Below are 27,246 nucleotides of genomic sequence, written 5' to 3' on the forward strand. Positions count from 1 at the left end.
TGAAACTTGGTACACACATCAACCGATATAGTAGTTGTGAGGTTTGCTAATTAATTGTAATATGTTTTTCCACCTATATAAATTTGATTCTTTCCACTATAATCTGGTAGCTGGTCAATAAACCCAATCTTTATATAAATAGTTTATTTACAAATCACGTATACAACTATATACATAAATCAATATCAAAATATATACAATTTATATCTAACTCTATACATATTATAATCCAAATAGTGTGCATAGGCTAAACACAGAGTGCTCGATAAATAAATTCAGAGCAAATATAAATAATTAAAAATATGAAATCTGTAAGTTCTTTACTTAAAGTTTCATGTGGTACTCCACACTCATCAGAAGAAAAATACAAAATCTAGTATTTTTCTTCTGATGAGTGTGGAGTACCCCATGAAACTTTAAGTAAAGAACTTACAGATTTCATATTTTTAATTATTTAACTCTATACATATATATTCAATACTTTAATCTGATCTGACCTCAAGAGGTTAAGCTCCTTTAAAGTAGCAGTATTATTATTAACAGTAACATAAATCTTTGCATGGATTCAAAAAACATAATCTGATATGGTCATCTACAAAGTTCCACTTTTCTCGATACTTTGAACACTTAATCATTGTGTGGGACTTAAATTTTTAAATTCATGTACATCAACAATTAATATGATTAATTGCGGTGTTATTGTGACAATTGGTTAAATTGGCTTGCAAAGACCTGTTGCATCATTAACTTGCTTATTAACCTGTTGGTGCCATTAACCTGCTTTTTGACCTTTGGAAGCCATTAGCTGTATTTCCTGGACCTAGACTACACATTGGGCCTTTATTTAGACTCTAGACTAATAATTGTATTAATACAACCTCTCTTCACCTTAGAGTCGGGGGCACAGTAGTTGAGTGATCAGGACACTGCTCTCATGACCAGAATGCTCCATATTTGATTCCTGGTATGGGCGAGAAGGAACTTCAGGGATTGCATCTGTGAGGCTGACAATTAAAGAGAGAGAGAGAAATGGGGTTTAACGTCCACTCAACACAAACTAGGTCATTTCGGGACTAACATATGGTTCAATTTTATTTCCATAATTCGATTGCGCGTAGGGGTCTTTAGCAGTGGGAGGAAACCGGAGGACCCGGAGAAAACCCACGAGGTTGGACAGGCGAGGCTGACAATTAAAGTGTTACCTAGACATTCCGTGTATACTTTGGCAGTTATAATTTGAACAAAAGCTGTTGCCTCAGCAAAATGACCTACCTAAGTAAAGTGGTGAGGCTTTAATTAAACCCCTTTCTATTTACCTTGGAGTTGAGGCATCTTAATTAGAGTTAATAATATTAATAATATTAAAATGAAAGACTTTAATGAAGGCTCAGAGTATTAATATCACATATACAATGAAAGACTTTTAATTAAATGAGTATAAATTGAATTATTGACAAGGTTTAATAAGAAAAAATACACAAAGCATATTTCAAAATCAGGAAATTTTGAAATGAGAGTCTAAATATTATGCTATCCTTTACTCATGATATCAAGCCTTAACTCACACATAGTATTGGATTTCCAGCAAATTTGTGCAGTAGTAGTTTGACATGTTTTACAGCTAGTATCTATTCCACATAGCTAATTACCACTTTCTATAATTTTAATGCCTCAATGCTAGTCATTAAATTATTCTTCAGTAACTAACATGTTTAAAGAAACAAAAAAGATGTCAATAGAAAGTAATGGGAACTTTAGATAGCTGTAATTTACGTTGGGAATCTCCGAACCAATATGCTTTTTAATAAAGACTACTTTTTAATGTGTATGATCAATAGAGCAGAGCTTCGGAATCAAAATTATTAAAGAATGTCTGATCAACAATATCACTAGAGAACAAGTTTAATTCTAGTTTCTAAATGTAGCAGCTTATATGAAAAACTAAACGTAACCTCCATATTGAGATCAGAATATTCAGAGTTTTCAAAACATAAACAACATACAAAAACATGGTTTGTGTTTTTGTCACAAGAGATGGTATTTGACAATTAAACATACAGTCTCAGTGATAAAATTCAGGCGACAAATGGTTCCGACACATGCACAAAGGGCAACTTTCACTCAAAGATTATGGTTTTTGTGTTTGCAAGACTACAGCTGTTTCATTTTTTTATCGCCAACTTTATGTCATTGTGAAGGCGTTCGCCACCGGATTAAGTTTTAGATTGTCTGGCACTGTCTATTACATCCTGATAATATGTCTAGTCTTGCTAGAGAGACCTGATATGAAGTAATTAATCTTTTAAATCTTGACAATATGTACAGTCTAACATTTCTGGCACGTATTCCTCTATCTGCATTGTTGTTTCCTTAATATCAAACTTGGACTGTATCATACCTGATGCTGTCTTTAATACTTTTAGAGCATCTGCATCTTTATCTGAAAAACACATGGACACGATCACTAATTTATGTACATTTATTATTATTATGGCAGTCTTGTATAGCATTAAATTACAACTAATGTCTTAAAGCCAGATTTAAAGGAAATAGAATATGCATTTTGAAGTATGATTCTTGGTAGGTTGTTTCAAAGTCTTGGCCTATAGACATTTGTTGCGAAATACTTACTGACTGCAATATGTACTGATAAAGCTGTTTTATCCATAGTTAACGACCATACACGGAGATTATGTATATCTTTTACCCCTTCTACCTCATAAAATGCATCTCTTATGTCTGTAAATATTAGATGACGTGGAGTACCTGAAATAAACACAAAAAGAAAATCATATGATCGTATGCATAAAAAAAATACTTTTTAAATTATTTATCTGTCAGCTGTGCAGCCATTAATTTTTACTATGAATAACTAGTGATGTTCTGATTATCAGTTTCACATCGGCTGATAAGTGGCTTATAGTTATATCGCTTCAAAAAGTAATTACCTAAAGTATCATTTTGTAATACTATATATACTGTAGAGTTTATTTAAGTTCTCTAAAAGATGTACTGTTTAACCCTTAACCGGTCATTGTCGACTATAGTCACCACAACGTTATACAGCTAAGTGGTCACGGTCGACCACAACAAGAACCTTTTTTTATAAGTCGCATTTGAGTATTTAGTTTTGTATTTAATTGATATGGCCACGCATGCGTTTCAGACAGGAACTTGTCTAGTCAAGGGCATTGAGAAAAACATGTCTTTGTTCAACATTTTTTGACGAAAAACGTAATTTAACGATGTCGGGAACGTTAAAGACGCTCGAAGTGGTTGAAATTCTTATGAAATATTCTGACTCGGATTATATCGATGACACCGATTCTGAAGACGATATTTCTGATGAAAAAAATATAGAATGATTTGCAAATTATAGATCAACTTATCCCCTTCAACTTTTTTATAGGTGTCAAGAGTCTATCACTTATAATTATTCGGCAATAGTCGATTGAAATAGGCATACAAAATATTTCACGTCAGCCTTTATTTAGCCTGACCACTTGACGTCATGACGTCAAAATGACGTTGACCGGTTAAGGGTTAATATATTGAAGTGGTTAAACAAATGGGGTGTTAAATGATATCCTCTTATGTTACTGATGTCCCTGCCATCATTAGAAAAGTGGACACCCGTTATCCGCTCCTCCTTCTTGGTGCCAATATTAGAACATTGTATTAAATCCAGGGTAACTTCTGGCCAATTTCCCGGGGGTCCATACATGACTCATGCACGTGTCCTCCTTATAAGGAACATGCAGGGTTTAAGTTTCTTCAGACATCATTTTGAGATCCTAGGAGAGACATTGTTGAGAGTTCCTAGGGGAACGTCATACCCACAGCCTCCTCGGCTTACAGGCTGAGGGAGATCATCATGTAGATTTAGAAAGAAGAGTGTAATGCTGCAAAACCCAAGCTAGGGGATAGAGTACCTATATTTAATGCCATAGCTGTGTGTGTAGTTTCCTGCATATAACCATTGTATTATGGATGTTATAAAGATATAAAAATATAGTTAAACCAACAAAGTGTTCTAGAGTCAATTGATACTTGAAGTTTTATATGCACTGTGAAAGTCCTGACTAGATAAGTGTCACTCTAGTGTCACGGGCCATTTTTTGGAAGTTTCTGATTAGGTATTCACATCTGTGCCGTAGTTTCACAGTTTGAGTTGTGAGTTGCTTGGCACTCGATCCTTTTATTTCAGTTTCCATACACGGGACAGTAAAATCGATAGTACCCACATCGGCACATCACTATGAATAACTATTCAAATTTTGCTTCCCAATTCTGTATGTGTGCAATGTGAAATCAGAATTTTGATCAAACAGCATTTGTGTGTACTCTTGTGCAAATTCCAACTGTCAAGCATTCTTTTATGTGTACTTAAATCCCAACGATTAAGCCCACTTTCCTGACTTAATATGACTTAATATATTAAAAACCAGAAGTATATTCTGTAATATGGTGATAGTCATTACTATCACAAACATAGAAAATATGTCGTTTACTCACCTTCCATGAGAACTACCAGTATATCACGCAATATCGTGATAGTTGTTACTATCACAAATATAGAAAATAAAAATGTACAAATAGGATCAGCCATCTTCCATTCAGGCTAAAAAATAATAATTAATGAAAAATAATGAAACAGTACATATAATTTTAAAGTTGAAACTACTTTACTTATGAACATATATTTTCTATGGTCACCAGCTTATTCAGACTCATTCTAATATAGCTGATGTAATAATAAAATTGGACCTGGTGACCTGAAGACTATCTGTTAATTTGTCAAGTAAACTGAAGCTTATCTGTTAATCTGTCAAGTGACCTGAAGACTATCTGTTAATTTATCAAGTGACCTGAAGTCTATTTGTTATCTGTCAAGTAAACTTAAGTCTATCTGTTATCTGTCAAGTAAACTGAAGTCTATCTGTTAATCTGTCAAGTAAACTGAAGACTATCTGTTATCTGTCAAGTGACCTGAAGACTATCTGTTAATCTGTCAACAACTCACCTTAAAATAAATAATTAATGCAGCTATTAAAACTCCAATACTCTGACATAAATCACCAATCACATGTACAAATGCTGCTTTTACATTGATGTTGCTATGACGATGTTTACTCTCATCTGCATTTTTAAACCTTACGTAATCTCCATTAGCCTCTTCATCCATACTACCATAGCGTCCACGAATCTCCTCTTGAGAACTGTGAACATGATCGTCATGGTGACCATTGTTTATAGATTTGTTACCATGTGAATGGTTGTTATGAGAATGCTTTGTATTATGAGAATGGCCTCCACCCAAGTGACTATGGGTATGTCCTCCCTGATGAAGTGTAAAACCCAACCTAAAAAGTAAAAATAATAATATAAAGAACTAAAAGTTTTAAAAAAATTACAGGAATATATACAAATGATCTAAAAACAAATTGACAAATATTTTTGGAAACAACAATTGTTTTGCATTCAGTACGACAGTAGGTAGAAACTTAATTAAAACTTTAAACTTAATTTAAACAAGCCAATCATGATAAATCATGTGGATGTTCTCCTAGTTAGTACTAAAATTAACTAACTGTATCACACTAAATCAAAGTATATCACTATTGAGTGATTTGAATTGGCAATGAACATCCCAAATGAATTGGGAAATCAACACCTTGATACAGCAGTTCAGTGTGAAAAAATAATATTGAGGAGTATGGCAAGTTATTTTAACTATTGATTAAGCAACCGCATATCCCCTATTATCTGCCATGCTTTGACCATAAAAGAGTCGCTGCAAACAGGTCAATAGCCCTTTTCATTGAGAGAATAAAAATGGATAAAAATGGTCAACCATACTTACGCTAAATTAAAGGCTACACCACAAGATGCAGTAATTAACATCACTGTAGCGTCTATTTCATATGACTTGTCTATTATACGGTTAACAGCAGAGTAGACCAATATACCCGTCAAAACCCATAACATCAATATTGATATTAAAGCTCCAAGAATTTCTGAAAAACACAAAACATCAAATTCATTTTTAATACAGGTGGCTACAACGGGGCATTTTTTTTAGATATAAGTGATCCAACCTTTTGTTTAAAAAAATAAATATACAGTTGTTGGTTTAAAATACCAGATTGCAATTGCCTTACTAATATTTACAAAACTATATTAGGTTTATATATAAATTCTTCTCCGCGGCTAATTAAAGTCTAAAGTCTATTATTTCACTAGATCCTTCAGCCACACCCCACCAAATCATTTCCCACTGAAGACAATTCTACCATGAGCCTCTCAACTTCTTTTATTCTACTCCCTTATGCCATGTGACATTAAAACTTAAAAGACTTACCTACTCTGTACCAGCCAAAGCTGAGTTTTTTTGTTGCTCTACGACTGGCAAGATAGAGAGCCAGCAGACTTATCATAAAACTAGCAAAATCTGTCAATAGATGGGCTGCATCAGATATTATAGCTAAACTATGGGCAATCAAACCTCCTGTAAAATATGTATTAATAGAATATGGTAACAGTCTGACTCATAAAATCAAAACATGATTAATAATTGTGAAAGGTATATATATGACGGGTGTCCCAAATGTTTCTGGCCTCCCCATGAATGGATAGCCGAAACTCAATCAATCCACCTGCTCATGTTGCTAAAAGATTATCTCAGTATGTGCTGGATATTAACATCATCAATTCTACATGCTATAATTTCCTATATACAGCTGTCAATCATCATGACCCTTTCATTTGATCACAAAATGGAGAAACGTGAATGGCTGTGATTAAATGAAATGAAATGAAATGAGGTTTAACGTCCTACTGTTCTGCTCCTATACTGGGCTAATGAAGACGAGCATACACCATACAGTGTGCTATGAGGGAAATTTTGCCCGGGCAGCGGCACTATCGCCTACTCTTAAATCGAATTCCAACTGCCAAGGGATCTTTTACGTGCATTCCAATGTATACACAGGACCTCAGTTTTTCGTCTCATCCGAAAGACTAGACAGCTGTCCTTGTCAGGCCCTCCATCCTGCATCACTGGGCTGTGATTAAGTATCTTCATTTAAAATGTTAACTCGAATTTAAAGCAAATTCATGATGACATGACTAAAACAATAGGTGACAATTCTCCTTCGTATAGTACAAACAAACAGCGGTGTTCTCGCCTGAAGATGAACCATGGTCTGGTCGCCCTTATGAAGTGACCGTTCAAGATAAAATTGATGTGGTTCTCAACACAATAATGCTGAACATCAGTTGAATGAACAAGCTTAATCCATGAAAATTTGGACATGGACAAAATGTCTGACCGTTGGGTGCTCAGAATGTTGACAGAGGAATATCAGTGATCCACATGCTTTAATCACGTTGTTACTCAGGATTAAACCTGGGTTCATCACTTTGACCCAAGACAAAAATTCAAAGTATGCAGTGAAGAAAGCATGTGACATCACCAATGTCCAAAAGGTTTGAAAGAATATCTTCCACTGGTAATTAGATCATGGCCTCAGTTTTCTAGGGCTTCGAGGTCATAATCATGATAGATTATCTAAAGACAGGTTCCACCATAAATGGCGCTTATATTATGCAGAGGAATTGCACAGGTAGCTTGATCAAATCAAAGAAAAGCACTGAGGTAAACTTTACACAGGTGTCTAGCTGCTCCAGGACAATGGTCCAGTTCACACTGGACAAGTAGCAATGAGTGCAGGACTGTGGCTTCAAGATCCTCCCTCACTAAGTCTATTCTTCAGATCTAACTCTCTCTGTCTGGCTTCTAGAATATGTTTTCAGGTGCTGCATATTTGGGACGGATAAATCACTGCTGTGAAGGTAGTTTTGGGGTAACGTGATAAACAGTGGTTTTCTGACGGGTTAAATATACTGGAAAAACTGTGGAACAAGTGCACTGATATCAAAGGGAATTATGTTGAAAAATAAGTATATAACAATAACAATTTTTATATAGTTCCCATATTACTTCTTAGGGAGACTGGAACTTATGTGACACCTCTCATAGATTCTGCCAGGATTCAAACCTGTGACCATCATTATGCAAGATGTATATACAATCAGCCATACATGTATGGATGCCCTACTGGCCGAGTGTGGAAAACATATTTGTCAGCTATGTGGGCACCCCACTGGCAATACAGAATACACAATCAGTATTAAATGGCTTCACTTACTCTCATACAAACACATATAAATAACCTGTTAAAGTATTTACAATCTTACTTACCGGCCATCTCTCCCACCATGAATATAAGACAAAGTAGACTGGCAATAATAAGTTTTGTTCGTGCTTTTTTATCAATCTCTGATCGTTCTGATGCATCGTGGCAATGACTGCCTAAAAATATAATCATAACATTTAATATTTTAAAATCTGCAAAATCAGTATCGTATGGTAACTTAAAGGACAATATTGATGTCATATAATTTTAACACAGAGATCATTGCTACGATAGATGCGTAATGAAGATTTCAAGAAACGAAAGTGACGAAAGGAAAACACAAGTTATCCTTCAATATAACTGACTGAAGTGACAAGTGATATAACAGATACACGGGCGAATTTCTGCTCACCAATAATTCCTTGGAAGACCAAAAGTTGTTTTATGACTATGAGATTGTGGAAGGATATCTGACAATTCAAAAGATAGGATGCCAGGCAACGAAACCAAATTCTGTGACATTGTGAAAGTGTGATGTTAAAATCATGTGGCAATATGTGATTAAAAGAAAGTAGAGTAATAATAGTTACTGTTAGAATCTGTTAAATCAGGATTGGTATTATCAGCTTGATGAGATTGCTGCAATTCTACAGATCTGTAAAATAGAACAATATTCATACTATCGCAATATGAAACAAATCATCATTTAAGTCAAGATTTAGAATATACATTTCAATTATTTCCTCTGTGTTGGAATATATTATCATATAGGTAAAGGTTTAAGCCAGAAAGTAGGAAATTATTTCTCATCAAGATTCAGGACTGGATACTGACAGTCTGAGTAATTCCACTGTCTACCATTATAAACATGCACTTCAAGTTTCATCAAAATCAGATGAAAATTGTGACCTCTACTGGCTTTATAGTGTCTACAAGCTAAAAACGTGATTTTTACTACAATCAGGGGCCATAATCCATGAAGTTATGGTCTGATACATGCCAATATCGATAGGCACCAAGAACTTTTGGAAATAGACCTATATTTTAAGTTTCATCAAAATCTAACAAAAAAAATTGAGACATCCAGAGGGTCCACAGCCTTCGTATCAACCTTGTTGAGCAGTTTAGGTCCGATATTCACAAAATTCGAACTCAACCATCATTAGGGTGTAACAGGGATACCTTTAAACGTATTTTAAAATTTGATAAAAATTGTGACCTCTATTTGTCCACAAGCTAAAAACGCGATTTTTCGTACAATCAGGGGCCATAATCCAGGAAGTTACGGCCCAATATGCGCGAAAGGAAACAAGATCTTTGGGTTATAAACATGCATTTCAAATTTCATCAAAATCAGATGCAAATTGTGACCTTTAGAGTGTCCGCAAGCTAAAAACGCGAGTTTTCGTACAATCAGAGGTCACAATTCATGAAGTTATAGTCCAATACATGCCAATATCAAAAGGAACTGTTAAAATCAGATAAAATTGTGACCTGTAGAGTACCGGTATCCACAAACAAATTGTGAACGGACGGACAGGGGCGACAGCATAATACGTCCACATCAAAATGTGGGCGTATAAAAATGACAAGAAAGGGAACTCTGTGTTTGAAACATACAATTTTGAAATTTGATAGGATTCTCCCTTATGTCCCAATCAACAGTCCACCAAGAACTCTGTTCATAGTTCACAAGGTATAAGAAGGGGATTTTTGATGTTATTTACTATGCTAACAAATATACAGACGAACTTAGATGATGACAATATATGCGTCCACATTTAATGTGTGTGTAGAGATTGTGATAGAGATAATTAATTAAATGACACTCTATACAATAGTTACAGTACGACATTGGTAACCAGATTTAAAATGATAGATAACCACCCAAAAATGCCCAAGGATTCTAAAAAAGAAAACCTCATGAATACAGAATCTTGTTATCAGTATCAATGGGTGTGGGTGGAGATATATTTAGAAACTGTGTTTAAAATTGATCATTAGAAACACAAGTTGAACAATAATAGTGAAATATGATGTTGAAATAAGATGAAACTAGGATTGTCTATAAATAATGTATCATTATAATTGGACTATAACATAAACAGATTAAAATCATATTTGACCTTTGTCAAGTTTGTATCATTTGTATTATATACTGAATGATAGTCCCTTCCTTAAAAAGGTGTTAACACAATAAGTCTCAACAACTCGATTATATACAGGTCACAATTACTTGATAATGACTAGAGAAGGCTAGTTAAAACATCGCTCAGTAATAAGCAGTAATTGTATTCCATAGAATTGTGACACCTGTATATTCCAGTTCAATTACTAAATGCCATTGAAACAACTCTGATTATGTCTGAAGATGATTATTTGATAAGAAAACATAAACTTCATTTTCTTTTTTTCTGCGATCATCAGTTTTTTTTACAAGAATATATGTATGTGCTTGGTTTACTAACCTGTCAGCCATACTGTAATATTACTAAAAGATATATGTCTTTTAAGTATTTGATGTCAAATATAAAAAAAATATCTTGTTTCTTCTGAATACTTGTCAAAAATCAAACCTCTTTTTCAAAATACAAAAATGTCCAGTATTCTTTATGTTAACATCTTTATCTAAATAGCATAAGAATATATTACACTATATTCCTTCCACAGAAATCAAGTTAAACAGTGAATGCTTGACCCAATAGTCCTTCCCCAGAAATCAAGTCTAGCACTGAATGCTTGATCCAATAGTCCTTTCACAGAAATCAAGCCTGACACTGAATGCTTAACCCAATAGTCCTTCCAAAAATAATGTACTGAATGCTTGACCCAATAGTCCTTTCACAGAAATGCTTAACCCAATAGTCCTTCCCAAAATAATCTATTGAATGCTTGACCCAATAGTCCTTTCACAGAAATCATACACAGAAGCCTATAGCCCACCAACTGGTAAATTGTTTGTTTTAGTACATACTCAAATCCTGGTACTGAAATTAATCTTTGCAAAAATATTAACTGAAATTCTGGTAAAGTCTCCAATATTAAATGAAATCCTGGTAAAATCAACTAAAAAAAAAAAAACTGTTAAAAATTTTTCTTAAAACTAAATTCTGGTCAACTTAATAAACCATAGTTATATAAACATTACTTAATTAACCTCTGGTGGGTATAAAATCCAAAATCGACCTCGATCAGTTTGTCTCAAAAAATAGCACAGTTTTCTGTTTGAGAAATATTTGGTTTGTCAACTATTTGCCAGGATTTTAAATGAAAAGCAGCATCAATACAGTATTTCAATGTGGGAGCATAAAGACAGCATTTTGCTCTGATTCAAAATACCTATAGCTATATTTAATTTAAGTTTTTGAGACAAACTAATTTTGGATTTTGTGTTAGGATTTTTGGATTTTATATTCACCGCTCAAATTCAGGTAAACATTATACTCAAATAAATCCACAATATACTACTGTTCAAAATTCAAATAAATGCAAAATATTCCCAGTTTATATGAACTGAACTGTTTTCCACTGTATAAGACCATCTATTCTTTAATCCAATCAAAAGTCCTTTAACTTCCATCACACTTTATTAATCCAATTGGAAATCATTTCACATGCAATTCTATTTATCTACGTACAACAAGAGGCCCTACAGGTTTTTATTGGCCACTGAGTAGATCTACATGTTACATGAATTTCTACAGTATTAATATATTTTATCAATGTTGCCAAGAAAGTTTACAAAATTTTTTCTTAAAAATAAACAAGAACATAGATTGTGGAGTGCCGAACCGGCAAATTTAGCGGCACTATTCCTTTCCAAAATAACACCGCTCACTAGATTAGATCCACATTCACCATTCAAAACACCTTTTTAACTAAAAAATGGTTGATTACTTTACATCCGACATTTTAAACATAACTTGTTGTTTTCTTCACAATTGAACTATCGGTATTTGACTACTGGTAACATGGTAAATCATACCTTCAGGCACTATTTTAAACCAGTCAACATATTTATGTACTAAGATTTTTAGTTAGATATAAAATGAATTGTGACGTACATATTTGGGATTAAAACCAGATAATAATAATATATTTAATGGGGCAGGGACTGTTTGATTTAAAGAGAAACTTCTAGAGTATCAAACTGAATTTTTGGTATTCGTTATTTGGTGCTAATGAAAGTTAATCTAAAGATGCATTATGTAATAAGGTATAGATAAAGAGCTGGCCTCCCCATTCTTGTTCTTATAGTTTGAAAATAGATATTGAAAAATATATCTATTGAAAATTTCAGTCAAATTACTTTATTTTTAGCAAAGTTATAAATGTTTAATGTTTTGATTAAGTAGTCTTGATTGTTAAGTACCATTGCTACGATAATATATGATTATGTAATGTTTAACCAAGATATGGTGGAAATCCACTTAATATCTTAGCCATCCAGTTGTCTAGAGAGTTGATTATGGATATTTCATGGGATGATAATTTATATATCATCTGAAGCCAGAAAAAAGATCTGCAATAGGCAAATTTAGCTCTTAGTCTTTGTATTGTATATTCAAATATGGGAAATATTTAATAATTCAATGAAATCAACTTATGTTGAGAATTAAATACACATCAACTTATATATTCTTCATACAAAGCTATGATCAAACACATGAGATGCATAAAAAACAGACATTGTAATCCTCAGTATATGAGTTGGACCACTACAAAATTAAACAAATCTGACCCATAAAAGATATTAATGCAGGTCATTATTAATTAACAGTGGGAGAAAACCAGAAGCTGCAAAAACAGAACAGAAAACCTCAATGAAAGTGTTGTTTTATTTAAGTTTTCTGTATAGGTAATACATCTTTAAATTAACACTTTTTCTTTTCATCCTGAATGAGGCCAAGCAACTTTAAAAGATATAAAAGATCAAACAGACCACATGGAGATGTCACACACTAATTATAAAAATACTATACAGACATGTTGCTTTAATTAATCCAAATTTTCTGTCCTTTCAGGTATCTAAATCTATATCCCTGTTATTGTCATTAATTAGTAGTGTACAGGTTTTTCATTCATAAAATTTCACAAGTCAGTGGGCCAAAATACCGGAACAAATTTGACTAATTTTCACTATTTTTTGTGTGGCCTATCGATTACATGTAAAAAGTGACATGATTGTTATCTAGACGCTACTACAGGTGCCAGTTTGGAAACTTAATAATAAACATACATTTTGAGTTTCATCAACATCAGATAAAAATTGTGACCTCCAGAGGGACCACAACCTAAAACATAATCCAGGAAGTTACGGTCCGATAAACGCGAATATCAAAAGGAACCAAGATCTTGAGTTATGAGGATCTACAACCTTGGTACCACTACTTTTACACTATTTGCGTACGAGGAACAGCCATTTTGGAGGGACCACAAGCTAAAAACGTGATTTTTCATACAATCAGGAGCACATAATCCAGGAAGTTAACCTATTATCGAAAGGAACCAAGATCTTTGAGATATAAACCTAAATTTCATCAAAATCGGATAAAAACTGTGACCTGTAGAGTGGCCACAAACAAAATGCGAACATAGACACGGACCCACCGATAGACGACGGACAGGGGCGACGATAATATACATCCATATTAAAGTGTGGGCGTATAAAAAGATAATTTGCATTTCGTCAAATTATTATCACAGAGTTTCAGATAGTTGCCCAGGTCTACTAAAGGATTTCTAAATGTCTTTCACAAATATTTAACCAGTTTCAGTTCCTTAGATATATGCCATCTTATAAGTGCAGAGACAACTTCAGGCAAGGGCTTATCAAAACCTCTAACATGACCACCACAGGGTTTCCATTTTGATATTTCACTGTTGGTCCATTTTTGATAATGCACAGAAACTTTGCAAATTAAATTCATAGTACATGTTTTATATTTATAGTACGGTATGAATTCACCACCAGAAATCATGCTGAGGAGCAAGTTAAACATCCAAATAAGTTTTGAAAAATTCCATTGAGAAATATAATAAAACCAAGTACGAACAATCCATGTAACTATAAAGCTACTGGGTTTCAGGTAACCTCAGGGACATAAAATATCCACCAGCAGAGTAACCCACCCAGTGGTAGAAATAAAATAAAACCAAGTACATGGAGCCACAGTGGCTCAATGATTAAGGCGCTGGCACAGAAACCAGGAAGTCCATTGTTTCATCTCAATGTTGGCTGAAAAATTACCCTAGGATAATTATCCTTGCTTACTGGTTTTCCCTTGTCTGTGTTGCATGATGGAGGGCCTGGCAAAAAAAAGCTTCAGTCTAGTCATTCGGATGCAACAAGGTACACTTTGGAATATCCACGCAAAATTTCCTTCACAGCACACTACATGCTCATCTTCATTAGTGCAGAAAAGTAGGACTTTATATACCAGTACTCATTTCTTTAACAAATATTTCAAATTCAACAGGATTGATCATTCATATGGCCAATGAACAATGTACCAAGTTTTAAAAATATTATATCAAGAACTGTCCTGTACTAGGTTGAAAAGATTTTATAAATCTGAAAATAAATGGAGAGGTAACTGAACAATTTTATCAATCATCTGTAGGCAGACAACAATCAAAGGTGAAAACAATTTATGTCAACAATAAGTGTGGGCATATAAAACTTTCGAATTCTAGAAAATTCAAAACAAAACCTAACAATAACTACACTGAAAATGATCTACAAATTCTAGAAAATTCAGTATGAAACCACAAAAATATACATTTGAATCTAATAAAACCTGAAAAACATCCACAAAATGGTTTACAAATTCTAGAAAATTCAGTACAAAACCTCAAATATATACACATGAAACTACCAAAACTTACAAATTCCAGAAAACTCAGTCCAAAAAAACAATCCAAAATTAAATGAACTTGAATATGAGGTTTATAGAGGTTATTTTACAATAGGCTGGTACTATGGTAGCTATCAAATATATTTAATCAGCAATTTCAGTGCTGTGGGAAAGGGAATAGAACGTGTGCAAGTTTATAGATAAGAATGTGAAATTATTTCAACATAGAGTTAACAATGTTATAATTAAATCAAGTAGATAAACCATGTTATCTATGTTATTATCTGTGGTCCAAATTCAAACTATATAAGTTCATATGAAGATGATGGATCAGATCATGGTCATCTTTGATCGGTAAACAAATTTAACCGATCATGTGTTCTTATTTTCTAAACCACAGGCATATCAATCCAAAAATGGTTCAATTCTGTTGACCATTTACAAAGAAGTGATGAATTGAAAAACATTCTGCTTCACAGAGGTATTGTGAAAGCCTTCTTATACCTCTGTATTAGATGACTGACCTTTATAAGATCAAGTATGCCTCCTACTGGTGATGTCACATCACAGGGGTCTCCATCATTGGCTCTATGGCGCGTGCACTGTTTACGTAAAAAAATTTTGAGTTAACTGGTCCAGGCAGAGTGGTGCCTTTACTCATTTCATATACCCATTTACACTAAATAGGAAATATTCTTTTTCTAGATAATATATACTTCAAACACCTTTATTTATTTTTCTAATACTTGAAAAAAAAAAAATGTTTTAGAATTTAATTTGCAGATGGAAAAAAGTTAATATTGCGAGCTCATTCAGTCTGTCAATGTCATCCCTCTCAGTGATTGTAGCAACCTAGCGAATATTCATTGCTGATCAGTGTGGGTCAAAACCTGCCAGGGTCAGCTACAATTTTTGGAGAAAAATTAGATATTGTCCAAATCATATTGATGATCAGTGACTTTAACTGATGGACATAATGTGATTTCATCTATGGCAAGGTTTGGGGGCATTTGTGTGGAACTTTTCACCACAAGAGTTCCACAAGATATTGGGTTTCTGAAAATGAATACATTCCACAAGATTTTCGATAGAAAAAATATCAATTTTTTCAAAAATTTCTTCTCGGACGCCATACATGCCTAATGTGGTACCATGGACCTTATATGGTGGTACCACATTCTACAAGATTTTTTTTACCACAAAACTTCCACAAGAAATTTGACTTAGAAAAAAAAGAATGTTTTTTCAAATATTCCTCTCAGACCTCCCTATGTGCCTGTGTGGTACCACATTCCACAAAATTTTCGACTTGTGGAATGTGGAATCAGGGGCTAGACCTACTTTAAAAATAAAGATAATGTGAACTTTAGAGATCAAAAGTCAAATATGTGTACACACTGTAATCTATGAAAGGTGTCGTGTGCATCTCAAAGTGATAAGACAGATCTTTATCAATCGTAGGCTTGTTTATTGACTTGTTTAATTCGTTTTAAAGTGAAAATAAATTAAAAAAAACATTGATACACAAGCAGGAAAAACTTTGATGTCTATTGATGCCAGGCCTCAAAACAACAAACATATTGACAGTTAAAAAGATTTATATATTAAATTGTAACATAAATAACTCTTCGCTTCGTTTATTGTCAATGATGTCAAATCAAAACATATTTTAGCAACTAACAATTTTAGCAATTATACATACATATAATCTTTGAATAATCTATTTATTAATGATAAATTAATATATTCTTAACTATATAGTCAGTTAACAGATAAGAACATGATATTTCACAAAACCGAACTGTAATCAACATCTACATCAGTTATTAAGTACTATATTTAGATCAAATTAAAAGAAAATTAGGCTAAAACAATTAAATTATCATTCATCAAACTGAAGAGCGAGAAATGCAAATTACTGTTCACTCAACACAAAATAGGTCATTTCAGAACATGTTCGGTAGTAAACTCATCCTTTAATATTAATATTGGTTATGTTTATCTTCTTTTAAATATATTGTGGTATGAACTTGCTCCAAGGGAGCTAACCATTATTACTACTTCCTGTAATTTTTCTTCATTAAAAAAGCAGATGATTTTTCCTGTCTTTATCTATTTTTATATTTAATCCCCATCCATCACCAAAGTATAATGGCAGAACAAACACCGGTAACACAGAATCCAACACATGTGACATGTCATAGGTATCTAAATAGCCTTGTGAACAAATTCATTGTCCATTATAGGCGTTGCTAAATACAGTACTTTAAATAAAATATGATAAACACATGATTTTGACTTTCAGCAAGTTTCCAATATATGGCATCTTTTACTTTGTGTAACGTATGCAAACTGAAATTGGTAACTGAAACTGAGCTTTCGTTCTGATTATCAAGATGCTTGATTTAGAACTGAACTTAACTACAAACCTCCTTCACATAGATCACATTTAATAATCTCAGCATAGTTGTGTACAGTGATGTTTTATTCATAATTCTATATGGAGAATGGAATTGGCCTTGCTTTCACTCTGCCATTTTACAGCAACCTCTCTCATTCATATCATATAGTGATGGAAATTTTGAAATGTGATAGTAACTGTGAAGTATGTCAGGCATCCTGCCTGCACCCTAACCCCTCTCTCCCCTATCACCCCAACCAATAAAAATACCAAATTTACACAATTCACACAAACAGAATAATAAGTGAATTTTTTATTCTGTTATTTAGTTAGGGTGGTCCAGGCCCAAATAGCTCTCATGGACAACAAAGCCAGGTAATGTCTATTATACATGTACATGTATATTCTACAGAAGATGTTATTGCACACAGAATTGAAGACTAAGAAGAGTAGTACACATCTGTACATATGAGAATGAAAAGGTTTTAAGTGACAAAATGTGGTGGTAATTCGACAGCTTCTTGTCACTATAGAAACAATTTCAACCCTTTTGAAATAAAGTAATTATTATTATTATTATTAAGCCAACAGTGAGGCTGATGTCCCCCGCCGAAATCCCCAAATATAGATGACACATATTAATTAATTGCACATTTATTTTTTTCAAACGTATCAAAGCAATCAAACTGATTATCAACTATACACTAAGTTACATCACTCTCTATCAGATAGAATCAAAGTTATCTTGTCCCAAAGCATCGACCAATGGAATTGCTTAGCTCTGTTTAGCTTTAGCTCCAAATGTTAATCATTGAACTCAGTCAAGACATTCACCTAAAGAACATCAACATCAAGTTTAAACATTCTACCTCCATTAAAAGCAGAGTTGTTATGTTCCAAAGTCTTGGCCAATCAAATTGCTTATCAATCCTTAGCCTAAGCAGAAAATTCTCATCATCAAACTTAGTCAAGGTAATGATATAATGAATCTATACTCGGAGTTTCATCATTCTCCCTTAATTAAAACCAAAGTTTCTGGCCCCAAAGCATCAACCAATCAGATTGCTTATCTCTGCTTACCCTAAGCAGAAAATGCTCATCTTCGAACTCCATCAAGGCATTCGCCTAATAAACACCTACATGTACACCAAATTTGAATGTTTTAGCTCAGTTAGAAGGAGAGTTATAGTGTTCCAAAGTCTTGGCCAATCAAATTGCTTATCGCTCTGCTTACCCTGAGCAGAAAATGCTCATTATCAAACTTAGTCACGGTAATGATGTAATGAAACTTTACACCAAGTTTCATCACTATCACTTAAAGATACATTATGGAGATTAGATAAAGAGCTGACAGTTCTCGCTATAATAGTTAAAAACTAGATAATGTAAAGGTAATTTGTTGAAAATTTCAGTCAAATTGGTCCACTATGAACCGAGATATTAGCTTTGTAAATTTCTGCCTATGTTAAAAAGCATAGTCTCGATTATCCATTGTTTTGATTTAATTATCAATAAGCGTCTGCAGCATATAGGATTCTAATCCAGTCGATATCGAAGGCTAGCCTTGACATCGAGAGTTGATTATGGTCTGGATAAGTTACTTAATGTCTAATTAATAATTTAGATAAGATTTTAGGCCTAAAGAAAGACCTGCGATAGGCAGATTTAGCTCTTGCATAAGCATCAACCAATCAAATTGCTTATCTCTGCTTACATTAAGCAGAAAATGCTCATCTTCTTACTCCAAACTCCATCAAGCAGGGCTCACACTGGCTTTCAATTTTTTTCCGCCAAGATGGATGATAATTTTTATATAAAAAAATGTTCATATTTTTTTCCGCCAACTGGAATATTTTATCTGCCAAAAATGTGTGATAAAAAAGACAACATCTAACGATTTTATGTCTCAGCTAGGCTTATTAATATTCTAAAACAATTATCGATTTATACAATATACAACAACTTTAAAAATCTGTCTGTACAAAATACATTAGCACAGTTTTGATTTAATCAGATCCTTTTTTGAATGACTTTAGTCTATTTGAACACCATACTGCACAATATATTTTCAGTATTTACACATCAGATCTCATTCAAGGATTGCCAATTTTCTATAAATTTATGTGTTGCGTGTACGGATGGACGGACAGACAGACAGACGAACCCATTTTAATAGTTACCTGCTTTCTTCGAAGGGGGGGGGGGACAAATATTGACATAGGCCCTTCAAGACTTATACTTATAAGCTAATTCATACAACACACAAAAAGGTAGCACCGCTGAAGAATATCATACTCTGTGTACTGATTTATACAATTACACATATCACAATGAGATGAATAAATATAAATAATATCAATAAAAATATGACTATGTATATGTCACAAGTACTTTGTAACAAGCCTTGAACTCTAACCATATAAACTTCAAACCGGAAATATTAGTGCATCATATTTTAAATAATACTTTGACTTTGTACTAATCAACACTCTATTTGTTTATACTTTTGTACTATAAGTTTATTTGTCAACACTTACTGTGATTCATACTAGGCCAAATTTATAACAGCATGTCATCTATAGTAGAATGAACAAAATCTTTTAAAATTTCTTCTTTTCTGATGTTCTTAAAATGTAGGAGGGTTGGATGACCGACTGATCTAATGTGTGTGGTTTAGATCATAAGATCTGTCATTAACTCCAGTGGCATGGTTTTGATCACATGCTTTTATGTGACAAGAAGTATGATTGTCTGCCGACTTCATCGGTTTTCTACAGGTAAATGTACCGTCTGATTACCGGTATTCAATGCAAGTTCCCTAATAAAAGTGACTTCGACATTTCCAAGCAGAATATTGGAACTTGTATTGCAGACATTAAAATTTGGATGAACAACAATTTTTTGAAACATAATGCAGATAAGACAGAGTATTTGGTTATTGGGTCTTTTCTTTAATTCTTTAAACTAGAAAAAGTTAAAGATACATTATGGGAGATTAGATAGAACTGGCAGTTCTCACTATAATAGTTAAAAACTATAGATAATGTAAAGGGAATTTACTGAAAATTTCAGTCAAATTGATCCACTCTGAACCAAGAATTTAGTGACTGAATTTTAGGTCTAGCCTCGATCATCATTACTAAAGTCGGTACGATAAAAAACATAGTCTCGATTATCTATTTTTTATTTAATCATCAATGAGCGTTGAAAGCAGATTGGATTCTAATCCAGTAAATATTGCAGGCTAGCGATGACATCGAGAGTTGATTATGGTCTGGATAAGTTAATTAATGTCTAATTAATAATTTAGATAACATTTCAGGCCTAAAGAAAGACCTGCAATAGGCAGATTTAGCTCTTGCATAATGTATATTTCAACTTTTATCTATCGATACAAGTTGGTGATAGTTGCATTGCCCCTTCTCAGCCAGCCACAAATAAGTTATTTTAATTTAAAGCGATAATTTTATATTTTCTAAGAAAGTCAAAACATAATTATTTCTATGTCTTTTGCTCAATGGGTTGTCAACTCACTATTATACGATCAAAGATATATTATTCTCCCACTTAAAAATCCTTTGACCCCGGAAATAATAACACAATTACCTCCCTTGTTTTTCCATTCCTCCCATGGAATAGCTATCTTCAAACGTTTGAATTTGAAGTTAAAAATGATATTTTTGAAAATTTCTCAACTGGCAATAGTGAATTATAGGATTAATCTTTAACAAGGTAGGACTGTTTATAGATACCATCTATTTTAAGGCTTTATTTTAATATAACTTAAAAATATGAAATTGCAACTTTAAAGCTACAATTTCATATTTTTAAGTTATATTTTTAAAATTTATTAAAATAAAGCCTTAAAATAGATGGTATCCATAAACCGTCCTACATTGTTAAAGAATTATCCTATTAATCCTATAATTCACTATTGCCAGCTGAGAAATTGGCAAAAATATCATTTTCAACTTCAAATTCCAACATATTTTGAAGGTAGCTAATGCATGGAGGCAATAGAAAAACAAGGGAGGTAATTGTGTTATTATTTCCTGTGTCAATGATTTTTAAGGGTCGGAAATAATGCCCATGGTCGTATAATAGTGAGTTGATAACCTACTGAGCAAAAGACATAGAAATAATTATGTTTTGACTTTCTTAGAAAATATGAAATTCTCGCTTTAAGAAACAAAGGAAAAATACGAATATTTGTCAGTGGATGCCACAAAAAGACTAATAAATTTGTAAGTTACTTCTCGCATAGAATAGATTCTTTTAATTCCGTCGTACAGTGTACTCCTCCAACAACTTGAAATTACAAAAGTTACAAAACTTGACTGCTCGCCTTATTTCTAGAACATCATACAGGGATCATTTCACACCTATTCTATAAATTACACTCGCTTCCTGTAATTTTAAGAATTGAATATAAGATTTTATAATTAGTTTTTAAATGTATAAATAATCTTTCCACCTACATACTGTAATCTTTTACGTTTTTATGAACCTCGTCAACAATTACAGTCTCCCAGTGATAATTTGCTACTTATTGAGAAAAATGCTAATCTCATCAGTTTCAACGAGAAGGCTTTGGAGGATGCGACTCCAAAACTATGGAATAAACTTTCTTATTCCTCAATGTGGTCATTTGATGTTGTCATTTAAAATTTCTCTTAAAACCCACTATTTCCATTGCCTTATATGATGTCCTATAGGCCTATGCAGCTGTGTATGGCATCAATTGCCTACAGTACAAGATTCTGATGACAGGGGCAATAACCCTGAAAATAACAGATGGTACAGGCTATAAATAAATCAGGCAAGAAACTTGAACAAAATTTTTTCAAAGGCTGGAGTCTATCAGAAGTGGAAGATACATTATTTCCAGTCATAAACAATGAGCTAATAATATGTGAGGTTCCGTCACCGTAAATTGAAATTATAACCATTCATTATATTCTCACCTATTATGGCTGTTACTATTATGGCGGGTGGATGATAGTAACCCGTCAGTTTCTCTGTACTCGTTAGACATTTCCTCAACTTGATTAACACTTGAAGAAGAAATACACCTGTGTCTTTTCCGTCTCGGAATTCTCGAGTCAAAAGACGATGAACAGTTTTCAACACCCGACCCCGAAGTTCGATTTTGAACACGAACGTCAACGCACCCGGTTGTTGCACACGGAACTCTGGCGATATTAGCAGACGATACTTCGTCACTATTAATTGAAATGTGTGATTGCATTTTGGTTTTATTTATAGTCCAGTCATTTTGTCATATCGCTGCCTTATCAAAACGTAAATTAATCAGTTTAAGACATTCGATACGCTTGTAAACAATCTTCTAGGCCTACTTCTTTTCATTGCTATCTGTGAGAGTAGTTTAGAGTAACCTGCCCTTTGTTTGAGAAAATTTTAGGCCATAATTTTCAATTATTTGTTTCTAGTAACATAAATATTCGTCTCAATTCTCTGACCCTGCAGTCTGTATGTTTTAAAAAAGGTTAAACAGAAATGAGAATTTCACAAACTTTTCATAGGCCTGTCATTCTACGAATTAACTATCCTTTTATTTCATGTCACATTGTCACGTCCCTTGTGAAGTGCCAGAAACTGGTATTCTATAGTATAGTAGGCCTATTAGTATTATAATTTTTAAAATCTTTTTTTTTTTTTCCGCAGCATAATTAAATATATAAATAAACATCCCGGAATCTATTTACTGAAATTTCGTAAAAAATTCCAATGTAAAATGTGAAAGAAGAGAACAAAATCGAAGAAAACGCCGTGTCACTCGTCACTGTCACGCGCAGCGGACGGAAAAACGATCATCATAAATATTTAGAACAGTGCTCTTTATATCATGTATTTAATTCTTTGTCGGAAATATGGAAATATTCAGGATTATAACAATATCGATAACATCCTCCATAGGGAAATACAAAATGTGAATTTTTATAATCGTTACTTATCCGGAAAATCTGCGTCCTATCCAAAGGGAGATAACTCCTGTTTTGCCCCTTTTAAGCGCGAAAGTCAGTCCACTTGAGATTGACCATAGAACTAGAACTATAATGAGTATCATTCATAATTCAGTCAGGGCTTGTCTTGTGTACATATGACAAGGATTCCGACCGGTAAGTTGCGGTTTCGATATCATCATTTATCATTAATAGGCCTACAGTTAATAACATGTAATAAAGGCTAACTGCATGGTCCGATCAAGTCTGTACCGCGAAACTAACTCCTCGTCTGTATCGATGTCGAGAGGGTTTAATCTATCCCTGAATATTCTCTCTCGTCGAAGTTGCCGATCCGCATAAACATTTAAAGTAACAAGGTGGCCATTTTGTCAAAGATACGTAAAAATTTCCAACTTACGACAAGGTTATAATGTTGCTGTAGACTTTACGATAAAAGTTACGAATTTCGTAAGTTAAGAATTTTAGTGAAACACGATTTCCATCGTAAGTTGCTTTGTGAAACCGTCCCCAAGGTCTGTGTATTTTGTTAATGCCTTCAGTGGTCACGACCGCACGTTTAACGCCAAAAACTGTCTATGGAAGCACAGCGAGGTAAAACCATAACGTCGTCGCCACGTTAGTTATTACCGCGACTTCATCTATCGCGGTAATGATTTCTATCTCGCAGTTGTGACGGGTTGCTGTAATATTTATAAAAAATATTTCATAATAGGCGTATTTAAATGAGGCGGTATTCACCCTGTTGTCACAGTCAAATTAATTCTTATATTGTCATTTCAGAATGCCACCTGCATTGAAAGATAGAAAATACAGAGAAAGATTAAAAGCTATCCAGAGGAATATGGAAGATATTTACAAAAAGAGAGAGAAAGAAAGACTGCCAAAGGAGAAAAGAAGTTGTGAAATTAAAATTAATTGATGACCTGAAGTCACGGGAACAGTGTTCCCAAAGAAAGAAATGGAAAGTTGCAATTACAAAATATCGAGAAAGAAATAAAAAAGCCAAGGTACGTCTTAACTTTTTTCAAAATCACACACACCTCCACTATCACCGACAGAGGATGGCCCCGGTAGTTGTAGAACCTAATACTAAAAGTAATAAAAGGCAAAGATCGGCCTGCTACGGAAAACTCGAAATGTTAAAAGAAGAAATGAAAAAAAAGAAGGAACAATACAGAGATATAGAAAACTAGACGACTGAATTTAAATTCTCAAAGCAAAACAGATAGCCCCGGCTCAAAAACAAGAAAGGTACTCTCGGATATAGATTCATCACACGTAAGCAAATGCTTACGATTTCATTTCACATTAACTGAGTTGATGAAATCAAGATAAAAAAAAAGCGAAAAGAAAACAATGCATTGCATATTTTACTTCGAGATGAAATGATGGAAAATTACAAATTAAACAAATTTGTAGAAGTGTAGAAGGTAAATGCGGCATTAAAATGACAGGTGCAAAACACTTACAGAAACCTACAAGAACGGCAATTGAATTGTCAAAGTAAGTAAAAGAATTTCTAATTAGAAAAAAGTATCAAATTTTTATTTGATACTCTGATTAATTTACATAAGTTTTTTTGTCGGAGAATTCAAGCAGAAACATCTCCTACTTTCTGTTTTGTCGGCTCAAGCCGTTCTGCATTATTGCGTCGAAAATATCTGATCGCTAAACTTGTTTGTGTATTGCACACAGCAACACGCAGTTGAAATTGGATGCACTGAAGCGTTCTGGGGCCATTTCTTCGAGTAAAATAGATGATTTGATAAATGAAGTATGTTGTGATGCAGAAATTAAAGACTGTAGTATGTACCAAAGTTGTTCGGCAATACTATATACCGGAAAACACAGGAAAACAACCGGAAAACATCGGAAAACACCCTAAATAGGTTACCCGGAGCCTGATCCTCTGTGTGCGGTTTTGGACAAAGTGAGCGCCGATGAAGGAAGGTCAAGGTCATTACGATGTTCGTTTTACAAATAGCCCCCCACCCCCCAAAAAAATTCCGATTTTTTTTTCTCCCAAATTTTATTGAACAAAAAAATTTTCTGTCACAAAAAAAAAAAATGGAATTTTTCCGAGAAATTGGTTTTACAAAAAAACATTTCGTAGAAAATAATTTTACAGAGAAAAATACTGGAAAAAAAATTTGAATTTTTTTTTGAGAGAAATTTAGGAGAAGAAATAGTTTAAAAAAATGTGAAAAGAAATTTTTCTTTGACCGTAGGCGATCGCTCGCTAGTATGTTAATGAACTTATTTCATCAGCGCTCACCTGGTCCAAAACCACACACGAGGACCAAACTCCGGGTTACTAAATAGCTACCGGAAAACTTAGAAGAGTAAACTGTGCCCGAGATTTTTTTAGAGAGCGCGCCGCTCCTGGAGGGATCATCGCCAGGGTGGGACGGGGGTGGAATTGTCCAGTCACGTGACGAACATAGATCTTCCGTTCCTCAACCCATATTATTTTCACAGTCATTGTCATTAATCACAAATTACGAGATGATATACGAAAATGCATGTTTACTTTTAAATAGTGCAAATGATACTTTTCCATCTACAATCTTCAGATCAAAGGATGCAAGTTCTTATACAGTGCAGCATAATTTGTGCAACAGAAGACATCTCGAATATCGATTGTCGGAAAAAACATTTTCTCGGGGACATTTTTTTCCGAATACGCATTTGGTGTAAGTCTTCAGCCACCAGGATGTGGTTAACATAGTAATGTTTTATTACGATAGTAGTACATAAAACAAATTGGTTGCCTGAGGTTCTCGGGGGGGAAAGTAGCCTCATCGGCTAGAGTCCTCTATTTCACAAACAAAAACAACAATAATTGCTTCCTTGAAAATTTATCGATCAACCCTTTTCAAAGACGCCCAGCTTAACACTTCCCGTCAATGCAGTAAGATAGAATATGTAGTTTTCTCATGGACAATTGGGCGAAAGTTGGGGTTTTCTCAAGGAAAACTGGTCAACAAGTTGGGGAAAAAAGTTCGAAAAGTAATCCAGAAAAAAATCATGTGTGAGGCCCTCGGAATTTGATGGAATATGTTGAATATTATTATGGTTCAAGTGATTATATTTGACCCTGGAATGAAAGTAAGCTCAGAAACAAGTAGATTTTTAGCCCTTCCAACGAGATGGATAGCTCTTGGAAAGGATAGACACTTTTCAGATTACAGCCTGTCCGAGAATTGCGTGGCATCCATTTCGTTTGGTGATTAGGGCACATAGCGGTTAAACCTGGAACTTCAACTCGAACTATTCAGAGATTTATTAACTCGCTTTTGATGATACTTGCTGTTTTATGATGCGATTTTTTGTTATCCAGGGAGGAGTTGGCCTAGTCGTGCCTTCCACTAATTCGTACCACCCCGATGCCAGCGTTACTGGTAAGAATCAGGAGACCGGCGCAACCGGCATATAATGGGGCCCTCCGAGGGCAGTGTTTAATCTACTGAAATACTGAAACACTGAAATCTACTGAAATTTACTGAAAACTAAAATTAAAATACAAAATAAAATATGGTCAATGATGGAGGTAGACTGATTGCGTCTTTTAAAACATTCAAAACATAAAAGCCATCCAAAATTTTGGAGAAAAAAAATCGGAAAGATTTAGAAAGATTCTGTAGACACATTTTTAATATAATGAATAACAATGATTGTTTAGTCCATTGGGTACTAGACCTAAAATCCGTGACCAATTTTCGGGGAAGTTGTTTTGAAGGTGGTTTCTATATGACAAAATCCTGTTGAAGCGATTAAGCTTGGGCGCCTCTCTCTAAAACGCT

The 27,246-nt window shown here is 33.8% G+C and overlaps 1 protein-coding gene across 1 annotated transcript; it reads right to left on the reverse strand.

Moving 5' to 3' along the window:
• Window positions 1–139: 139 nt before the first annotated feature.
• On the reverse strand, window positions 140–22,844 carry LOC126813693 (proton-coupled zinc antiporter SLC30A2). The gene is made up of 9 exons (XM_050539170.2): window positions 22,421–22,844; window positions 8,789–8,853; window positions 8,264–8,374; window positions 6,362–6,508; window positions 5,864–6,017; window positions 5,024–5,363; window positions 4,516–4,621; window positions 2,632–2,766; window positions 140–2,440 (listed from the first exon to the last, which is right to left on the reverse strand). Exons 1-9 carry the CDS (start codon window positions 22,702–22,704, stop codon window positions 2,295–2,297), a joined length of 1,488 nt encoding a protein of 495 aa, XP_050395127.2. The 5' UTR covers window positions 22,705–22,844; the 3' UTR covers window positions 140–2,294.
• Window positions 22,845–27,246: the final 4,402 nt, after the last annotated feature.

Source organism: Patella vulgata, chromosome 1 (genome assembly GCF_932274485.2).
Source record: "Patella vulgata chromosome 1, xgPatVulg1.2, whole genome shotgun sequence".
Lineage (NCBI taxonomy): Eukaryota > Metazoa > Mollusca > Gastropoda > Patellidae > Patella > Patella vulgata.

Excerpts from the sequence above, each read along its gene's own strand:
- LOC126813693 (XM_050539170.2), bottom strand. The coding sequence starts at position 22,704 with ATGCAATCACACATTTCAATTAATAGTGACGAAGTATCGTCTGCTAAT. Across the intron at positions 6,509-8,263 it reads CATGGTGGGAGAGATGGCCG|GAGGTTTGATTGCCCATAGT; the intron begins GTAAGTAAGATT and ends CATATTTTACAG. Across the intron at positions 6,018-6,361 it reads CTTTGGCTGGTACAGAGTAG|AAATTCTTGGAGCTTTAATA; the intron begins GTAAGTCTTTTA and ends TGTGTTTTTCAG.